The 10501-nt window shown below is 37.2% G+C and overlaps 1 protein-coding gene across 2 annotated transcripts; it reads right to left on the reverse strand.

Annotated features, from left to right (window-relative positions):
* Positions 1 to 262: 262 nt before the first annotated feature.
* LOC109300595 (protein FAM122A-like) lies at positions 263 to 10238 on the reverse strand. Of its 2 annotated transcripts, none has more exons than XM_019521296.1 (9): positions 10127 to 10238; positions 8605 to 8661; positions 8151 to 8194; positions 8016 to 8070; positions 7719 to 7820; positions 6183 to 6271; positions 5369 to 5433; positions 4150 to 4246; positions 263 to 2851 (listed from the first exon to the last, which is right to left on the reverse strand). In XM_019521296.1, exons 1-9 carry the CDS (start codon positions 10226 to 10228, stop codon positions 2701 to 2703), a joined length of 762 nt encoding a protein of 253 aa, XP_019376841.1. In that variant the 5' UTR covers positions 10229 to 10238; the 3' UTR covers positions 263 to 2700. The 2 variants fall into 2 exon arrangements, with proteins under 2 accessions (XP_019376841.1, XP_019376842.1); XM_019521297.1 differs by having other exon boundaries at positions 8605 to 8738; positions 10127 to 10209.
* Positions 10239 to 10501: the final 263 nt, after the last annotated feature.

A 10501-nucleotide genomic window follows, 5' to 3' on the forward strand; every position in this document is an offset into this window, starting at 1 on the left:
GCCATGCTGCGGCCAGGTACTTGCATTCATGAGAATGCAGATGCAACTTTGATCATAGGATTAAAGCATGAATAACTCAAGAACTGATCCCTAAAAGTTCAGTTTTAAAAGGAAGTAGTAGTCCTACCACTAGTTATGTGAGACTTGCCCTAAGAGCTCCAGACATTCACTCAAACATAGTTAAAAGTTTGAAAGAGCAACAGCGATGGTGAAGAGTGCATGGCAGCCAGACCATTAAAAAAAATGCTGTAACAAAATTGAATGGTTGTGCGTTTGTTTTATGAAGTTTACATTCTAATGTTTACAAAGGCCAGCATTTTATATAAGACTCCCCACTACTAACAAACAAATCTTGAATACATCAAATTGTACAGGCAAGTCAGCCAAAATAAGCAAGTGTTGTTCTTCTCCATTGTAAGAAAGCATGCAAAAGGTTACTTGTTCTGTCGCCCCTTGTGTAAATTTAAGTCACAGTCCTAATAAAAGTATGGCAAAACCAAAGAGGGGCAAGGATAACAAGTTGAACTTTCACAGACTATCAGTACTTTGCAAATGTAAAAGCAGCCTTCTTTTAACACATAATGAAGGCAGAGATGAAGTACGAGTGTGAATTAAAAAAAAAAAAGTTAAAGCAATCTAAGGTACAGCCAAAATGCAAGAAATAGCACTGTGCATATACAAATAAAATTAACAGTGAATACTGTAGAACTTGTTTAAAAATGGCACCACTGGACAATATTTTACAATATGCACATTTATTTGAGGTGGGGAAAACTAATGCTCCACAGGTGAAAATGGTAATACAGATAATAGTGCCACTACTGGCTCATTATGGTACTTGTTACAATTTAAAATAAACACTTCTAAAAATAAAATGTTATGTATGACAAGGCTACTGGAAACTAAACACCATCTTCAGAACAAACAAACAAAGTATGGTTCTCACCCTCTGCTTCTTAGCCAGACAGTATTGCCAGAGATTGTGCTCATCTTTAAAGCACATAATCTTACTTTAAATTCAGTGCTATTTTCTTTAAAAAAAAAAAAAATTATCAGAAATTGTACTTTTGGAGAACACAAAGCATTTGACTTACACACATTCAAAAATGGAAGCTTATGATTCTGGCAGACAATGTTGCATATTAAATACAGACCAGCCAGCAATTATTACTGAACATAAAAAACTCATTCAATCATAAAAAAATACTATAAGTCATCACCACAGACTTTTTTTACATAGTTATAAATAATAAATAGCATAACACAGTAGATTACAAATGGATTTATTTTTAGCCCACTTGAGTCTTTAAAAAGTAAATGTCTATCGTCTTACCTCGGCTGACCGAGGTGTTGTATCAAGACCTCTTGTAGCTCACACGTAACTCCTTAGACACACAGTATGCAGAGTCAGGATCCAATCCAACCTCAAGGGCCTTCCCCCAGAAATCAACATTAACTCAGTTGTCTGCCCTCTGCCGGGCAACAAAGGCATAAAGCTGAGCAGCAGCTTCAAGGGTAGCAAACATGCCACTGTTTCAGAGTGATTGGGACCACTGACCGCACCTCTCGCTGGAATGCACACCTTGGAAAGGAGCACTAAGGAAAAGCAGCACTGAAGACAACATCTGGTATGCACTCCATACACAATCTATACACAAAATCCTTTGCCCGCCCACCCCTCTAGTTTACATTCCTTAATTTTGTAGCAATGTCCCCTAAGGCACAAAAATACCTATGGCCTCAATGCCACAGGAGACATTGATGGCGCCACACACATTCTTCTACACAGTAGTTTAAGTAACTTGGTTACTTGCACCATAAGTCTTAGTTCAAGGCAGGAATTATTTCTCCTTGGCCAAATGTCTGATTGTTGACCATATTTTATACAGTCTGTAGGATGAAGGGTCTGGGGAGAGAACTATGCAGCTGTGTTAACCATGTTTCACAGGGAGTCGGTATTTCCTCTACTGAAAAGATGTGCTCGTCACCCTAGAGGATGGGTTTTGGTTTGTTTTTTTAATACAAAGAAAGCAACTTCTAGAACCATAGTGTTCAACTGCTGTAAAAATGACAAGTAGCAGTAGAAGAAAGCACAAACATTTCCTTCTTTCTGCAGGAGAAATGGCTGGTAGTGGCTGAAAAAGTGGGGAGAATAATTTGTCACCGACTTAGTTGGGGAAATAGGATATACATCCCTCCCACATAAAAGTAATTTATTTTTGAGAAATAAAAATGTACAGTAATCAATCTCAATTACTTCTAAAAATTGCTCTTGAAAAATGAGGATTTCCAAAAAAATATATATTTTTGCAACCACCAAGTATTTCTCCAACTAAAGTGACTGTGATAAGTGACACCAGGCGGTTACTTTCCTGGAAATTAAACACACAGATGTAGGTGCTTATTTGGAAATCTAGAAGCGTATGCAGGCTTTTTGGAAGCAAACAAAGTTAGTATAGTCTGAACATACATCTTGTTTGTAAAATAAAATCAGCAAAACCAGACATTAAAATGGTCTATGCATGTCCATTAAATGGATAAATCAAAACTGAGAAGAGTTGCCAAGGAATACAGTTAGAATAGTTTTCCATGTAGTATTTTAATCCTCCTGTCAATGGTTCAAGGATCAGAGTTCATCTCTCTGTACAAATGTACAGCAAGGAAAAAGCACAGCCAAACACTGACTCAGAACTGATTAAGTCACTTAGGTGAGAGATCATCCATCAGAATGAATGATGAGCATGAGTTTGAGCATGTTACTGGAGATTCTGTAGTAATGCTGCCTTTAGCTAGTGAATCAGAGGAAGAGCCAACACTGCTGCTACTCCCATCAAGAATATCAGAAGATAGGCTAGGGATAAAAGAAATGGGTTATTTAAAGATGAGTAGTTTACAAACCAAGTGAAGGCATTTCCCCCTCTTTTTTAATGTAGGAGAGAGATACTACCACTCAGCCTTTACTGCAAGGCTGGTAGCCCTGAAGACTCCTTAATTTCTGTAGCATGTTATGGATTTATTCATGCTCCTCAAGGGAAAGAGGAGCAGAATGTTTATTTTTAACATGCAGAATAAATCAAGACATCAACAGTTTAACTAACTAAGACAGAGGAACCAGGGAGTGAAAGTAACACCTAGAAATGGCAAGGAGGGTGAAAGGAAAAGGATCTCATTTGCCAAGAAACATTCCAGTGGTGCATCTACGATGTCACTAATTAACCAGTTTGCTCTCAGTTACTGTACCACTCAAAGCATGATGTTGCTAAAGATTTTTTCCCCTCTTGTCACTGAAGAATACTCTGCCAGCCTTAGATTCTAAGGGCTTCTAGAGAGTGATTTCAACCTTTTTTGTGTAAAAATTAGTTTCATAACTCAGTTGTAAGCAAAGGCATAATTCTCTTTTGTGGGCGAGTTTCTAATTTCACAAAAATTGTTCAAACTTCCTTTTCCTTGAAGTTGATATTTTAGAACCCTTTAATTTAACTGATTTTATTAAAACAAAAGCAGGAATCAGAAGCCAAATAGGTTACCTTCCAGCTTCTAGGAAACAGACTATAGTGTGATCAGGATACATCAGACTGCAGCTGAAGAGGGTATATCAACATAACCTTAGCTGTAAAGTGCCCACGTGAAGAATGTGGCTTTGTTAAATACTCTCTTACAGACATACCAAAGAAGGTGTTAGTCTGTAAGTGCCAAAACTATTAGCATGATTACCAGCTCCTACTCCATACTGGAACAGCAGGCCCCTGCTATGCAGTGCAGTAAGCAATCTATGGTGAACAGTGAGAGATTCTGTTTGAGGACTGTTAGGGACACAGGGAACACTTATCCACTGCACAGACTCTGCCATGTAATTACCAAGGGCTACCCCTACCTATTCCAGGCATTAAGAAACATTTCTTAGACCTCTATTAACAACCATGGACAGCAAACCACTTTTGGGCAGCTACGGCTATCAACCAACCAGCAAGGAAGAGCATTCTAATTCCAGAAGGAAGTAGGGGAGGCCTACTGTCACTTCATCATAGCTTTTACTAGTCTGCGTATACAGTTTATACATCACAAATTAATTATTTCTGGAAAAACAATGGACTTAAGGTAGTTAAATAGCCTCTACTTTGATGTTTCAGTACTCGAAGAAAATTTTACCATGAACTGAGATCAGTCAGATGCGTCACATCAGGAGAAAGCATGTTGGTAGTTCCTTGGAAGAGTCTCTTTGGCTGACTTTCAGTTTCCATTTCGCCTGAGGAAAATAATCCAAACAATCAGACTAAAAAAATTAATTTCTATTTAATATCTTCCATACAATTACATGCAAACAGTCTTGCCCTGTGTGCCTGTCAGATTCTTAAATTAACCACATGATCAAATCAGTGTTTGGGCAAGAAACAACTAGATGCAAGAAGCAGTCTGATCACGTGATCAGCCACCCTTTGCATTTGTATGGAACTAGTTTTTTATACAAGTTCTGTTTGCATTTAATAGCTTAATTTTTTAATTTTTTCTTTTTTTTATGGGCAGGCTCATTAGGCATTTTAATTATCAGTCTAGTAGCAAGTGTTTTCCAGCTTTCTATTAGTTTACAGCTGTTCAGGTGTCACCTTGAGGAACTAAAAAAGGTTCATCACGTTACATACTTAATGTTAATTTACAGCATATTTTAATGTAAGAGAAATATACTACCACTCAGCCTGTACTCCAAGACTGGTGGCCCTGATAACTTCTTATTTTCTGTAGCATGCAAGGAATATATTCATTCTCCGTTGAAGGAAAAGAATGATGGCTTCCATCATGCAGAGCTACCCAAAAGGACACATGTATAGTACTTTAATTCTCACACAAACTGAGAAGAGAAAGGTGAGGCAACTATTCAGAAACTGAAATCTCTCATGAAAGCAAAACTGCATCATTTTAATTTTAAAAAAAGCTTTTACTAGCAAAAAACATTTAAAGAGAACATTTCACTGCTGTACAATATTAAATACATTATGATTTTTTTAGTTAAAAAGAACATCACTTATACTATTCCATGCCCCTAATTCTCAAATTTGCATCCCAATCTCTTGCCCATTTTTATTAATTAAAAGGTGAAAAGAATTCCAAGGTTTAAATACATTTATAGCATTCTTTTCTTCTGCAGGAAAAAAAGTGTAAAAGCTCACTGGAAAACTTTTTATTCTAACTTGTGTATTTTAGCCTAACTTATTTGTTATATGTTGCAGCTGGAAATAAGGATTTGAACATTCCAATTCAACAAGAAGCAAAATGCTCTAATCTGAGGAGAGAGCATCAAGACAAAAGGTTGGAAGCTTATTTAACTCCCAAAATAAAAGCAATATTAAAATATATGATATTGCCAACATACCTTTCCTTTTAATGGGACCAAGAACACTGGGTCTGATGCAGTTGATTGGACTCTGACTCCTCCTGCTAAAGTCATAAAAGTAGTAAATCAGCAGGTGCTGAAAGATGTCCAAAGCTTGAACAAAACCTATTTCTAATGTTTCTTCCTAATATTAAGCCAGGACAAAATTACATTTGGAAAAGGTAATAAACTGTTGTTTTTTTAAATAAAACTGCAATTCAAAAAACAGACAGTTAGGAAATCTCATACTGTAGTACACCACAATTTTTGAAAGCTGTGAAAGATCTACCTTGTGATCTTTAGAGGTTGACATAGTTTCTCTTAATCTATGGGAGTCAGCCCACTTTATCCATTAAACATCATATTACTTGCATGAATGAAGAATTTGGTAAACTTGTCTCTAAAACGGTTTTGAGATTGTTATATAAAGGATGTCTAGTCTAAATGGAAAAAAGCTATTGGAAAAATTCCCGCATGTCACTGCCTCTTGAAGTTTAACATTAAATGTTTTGTGGCAGTGGCTGTGAACTCCAAAGTTAAAAAAAGCCTTGAAAACAGCCTTTTTAACAAAATAGTGAAAGAAAATCCAGCTGCTCCAAAACTGGACAAGATTAGAGCCTTTCAGAAGTCAAATGCTTTATTCAACTTAATCAGTCTATTAACAAATGAAATCTGTTCCAGGTCTCAGTTTTCATGCCAAAATGTTAATGTTTAAAAGTAATTAGCTTTAAAAGTAATGTAGTAGCTCAAGGTAAATTAAAAATATATAAATAAAATCAGCAAGCAGTTATTAGTTTGTGATGAATTCACTTACTTTGAGAATCGCCTTGTTGGACTGGGAATAGGACTTGGAGGCAATCCATTACTACTCACAAACATTTGTAAGGATGGTGAAAAACATTGCTAGGGGGAGAGAGACGCAGTAAGATGCTTCTGCGGTTCACTTATAAATAGCTGATACTTTTATCCATTGCAAGCAATTTCCCCATTAAAGTAAAAATTCCAGTAACAGAATAACTTATGAAAAGCCCAGGATATTAAAACTAAATTTACAGGGAAAAATATACTGTAAAAAAAATGCTATCATCATCACTTTATTCAAATTAAAACGCTTCCAAAGAACAAAAATTAAATTTAAAAAAATGTCAAGACATGCAGAAGAATGCATGATTTCCAGAATTAATTTGGGTTTTTGCTTTTGAAGTTGCAGGATGTAGGATTATGACTTAAACCACTCATCAAAAAGCTACAACAAAAGACACCCCAGGCTTAAGATACTCCTTTACATATACATTTTACATACTATGGATTAAACATGAATTTGTCAACGCAGCACCTGGGGCTTTCTATGCATACTGTACCCCTGCAATGAACTCTATTTCTGCCCAAGGGCAGCTTGTATGCATTAGCATTTTGTCAAGTCCTCTCACTGGTGCTTTGACAGCTGCAATTTTACCAGTACGAGCACTAATATACAAACTGCCAGCCATCTACCATTATGTGGATAACTGCTCAGAGCTGATTTATCCAAAACAGTAGTAAAAGTACTTATGGCTGTTCAACACTACCAACAGGACAAGTGCTGATAAAGGAGCCGTGCTAACACAGCAACAATGAAAGAATGTCACAGAATCTGCAGGGAAAGTAAGGCCAAGAAATCTGCTTATAAACATGTTTGCCAGTTGCCCTGAGCAAAGTTCCAATACTGTCTCTACTTGCTTCTCACTGGGAAAAAAAGACCATTGGGAAGTGTTATCTGCACTGCAATTCCTCCCTTTCTCCAGGGTCAGTTGAGGATCAGGAACACTGCGGACTGAAGGGAAAGGGCCATCAATTTTAACTTCACATGTCTAAAGTTGAACTCTTTTCTCCAAAAAACAAACCACCCCTGCTCTCATTCTGTCACTGTTGACAATACTTTCATTTTGCCCACCACTCCGACCTTGAGTCATTGCCTCCTCCCTTTCTCCCTATATAGTGAGGCTGTGCCCAAATCTTGCTGTGGCTTTCATTACGTTTTTAAGACCCATCCTTTTCTTTCTCCACAGACAATTTAAGGTCTTTCCCCACACCTTTACTTCCACCTTCAGGATGAGGTCTTCCAAACAGTCTAGCACCAATATTGCAGCCCCACAACACATGCAAAATGCAGCCACGGAAGTCACTCAATGCAAAAACAGGGAAGTTTGTCCCACAGATTTTGAGAATTCATAGATGATGAGAAAATTCAAGAGTATTTTAAATAATGGCTCAAGTGTTTTTTTTTTTTTTTTTTTTAATTGCTGGGATTTCAAAAAACACTCTTGTGCAGTTCTTCTTAATCTGAAATTGCATTTTCCTTATTTCCTACCTTTCCTATTCCCCTGGTGGGTGAAGGTGCTGGGGAAACTGGGATGAAGTCAATTCTCTTTGGGGAGGAAGATTTCTCAGACTTGTCAAAGTCATTGTCACTCTGTAAATACAAAATGTCATCCTTAAAATAATATGGCACATCATTTTAGAACTTAAGGCGTAACATTTTGATGGACATCCAAATTAGCTAAACAACTAGAAAAACAAAGTTTTTTTTTTCAAAATTATTTCCACTCTTTTTCCTTAAGCTCACTAGTCAGGTGTAGAAGTGAATTAAAAATATTAGAGATATTACCAGGCTCAAGCTTTCCTCCCATGACTGGCTTATCTGCATTGCTGTTTGCACTTCCCTGGAACACAGGAAATCCCATGAGTGGCTACAAAGATGGTAATTCTAACTACTTTCTTATCTTGTTTTAGTTATACTAACCTTTCATGTGCTGTTTCTCTGTTCATTAAGTCAACTCCCTCCTCCTGCAGAAGACAGATACTATAAGCTTTTCACAACTTTTTAGATTACCATGACTACTCAGAATGACTTCCTATCTCAGTCTGGCTTTAGTGTCAGATTTAAACAAGACTATTGCTCCAAAAAGAAGTGCCTGTGATCAACTCCAACTCATCACCTCTCCATGCCCATCCCAAGGCCTCACATGTAGGCTACAATAAGCAGCAGCATTAGAAATGCTGAGGCACTTAAATATAATCGCAGAATAAGCTTTGAGTACACTGCTTCAGTCTGACGAGGAGATTCAAGTTTAGAGGACAAAAACAAAGCAAAAGAGGTGTAATGGAGAACAAACTCCTAGAGTACCATTTCTGCATTAAGTCCTTCAATGAGAAGTATTTATACAATGTTACACATGAAGTAAACTGCAATTTACCCTTCTGATTTGATGAAGTCGGCTGCTAGGAATACGAATAGGAGAGGACGACAGCAACTGGAAAAAAACAAACATCCACTCTGCTTAATCGCAAATCAGTCCCCAGGCAGCCTACCTTCAGTCACCTGCATTTTCTTTAAATTAAAACAAACCAGACAATCAGGTGGTCAGAACTCAGATCACATAGTACTCTCTTTTAAAAAGATCAATATTAGCTTAGTACAATCTGCACAACAAATCAGCCAATTCCTTTAATCAACTGGTGTTACAGATCACTGCTTTGTAGGGAGCCACTCCTCCATAAACACAGAAGCAATAATGCAACACATTATGAAAATCCGATTTTTAAACTTTATTGTGAAGGTTAGGTAGGCTACTACCGAATCGAAATCTATATATTTTTTAAATTGCTTGTAAACCTTAAACTCAATTATTTCTCACCTAATTTATAACAATGAACTGAAATAACATCTCATGCCATTCATTCTCAATAGTTACCACTGAAAGGGCTTCAGGAAAGGTGTTAGATGTATTATTTTTCTCTAATTATTTGACCCCTTTGGAGCAGAGATTCTCATTGATACCTGCATGGCACACTGCTGTATTTGAGAATTTTGGACACTACCACAAAATAAATAGTAGGACAACTAATGTTATTTGTAGGATGAATTTTTAAGAAATTTCTCATAACGAAAAACTTAAAATGAGAATTCTGTCACACTTTTACTTAGCAAATTATTATCCAGAGTGGCTATAATCCCTATGTTTTATGGATTTTGGCACCTTGAGTGCTATTCCACTATAAAGTAGTACTCCTGTACAGCAGGAGTAAGAACAGGATTTTTGCTGAAAAACAGCAGAAATTCCCATATTTATCTGAATTATTTAATTGGGAAACTCTTGCAATGATTTGCAAACATCTTTGAAAACTGAAATAATTACAAAATTACTGTTTAAGTTGTTCAGCCTGCAAAGAGCAGAGTACTGTACATCCAACTTAAAATTACCTTCTCTTCCAGATTCAAACTTGTGATAGCAACTGTCTAGTCCTAGTTTCCTGCACTGCAGTCACCTAACCAGGGAGCTGGATAAATGGCAGGTTTGAATTTTTGATTTCATGGCAAGTGAAACAGCACAAGGTTGTTTTGTTTCTGTAAATTTCTCTTCCTAGCCCATCAACAAGTTCTGTGGTAGCTCTGAGACTAGAACCAATGTGGGGATGTCCCAGTAAGGTGAGATCCAGCTACAGGCAGGATGGTAATTACATACTGAATGTAATACCGAATACTCTTTACATACATACATACCCCTCCATGGCTCACTTTTTGGGGTAACCCATAGACCCCTACAAAACTATTTGATTTATTTTAAATTTTTCAGAGTATACTTGCAAGGACCCATTTTGCAGCCAGGAGGTATGTAAAAGTACTTCACTACAGTTGCAAATCAAATTTAACTTAATCTGCCCTGCTCAATTACTCAGTGTTCAGCATAACTGCATGTTGTGTTGAAGATTACTTACCATACTGTGACGGTTCATAACGGTCGTACTGTTCCTGCGGGTTCTCAACACGTAAGGCTGAAAAACCTGCGAATTGTCACTGAAAGACAGGATGAGCTTCATTAATAATGTAAGGGGTACGTCAGTTAGAACGACACAATATTTTACTGCATTACAACTTTCGGCCCATCATCATTTTCTCATTCTAGTGGAAGTAGAGCATTTACTTCTAGACATAAATGAAGGGGCCAGAAGCACACGCTTTAGTGCACCCCCCACAGACAGCCAGGCTCCAACTGCTGTCTGTACCCACAAAAAATTAATTTAGTGCTCTCCTTCCAGTCATCCAGCCTGCCTCAAATCCACGAGCACTTAGCAGCCTCTGCTCAGGTGAGG

This window comes from Gavialis gangeticus, unplaced genomic scaffold, assembly GCF_001723915.1.
Source record: "Gavialis gangeticus isolate Ggan-Ray unplaced genomic scaffold, GavGan_comp1, whole genome shotgun sequence".
NCBI lineage: Eukaryota > Metazoa > Chordata > Crocodylia > Gavialidae > Gavialis > Gavialis gangeticus.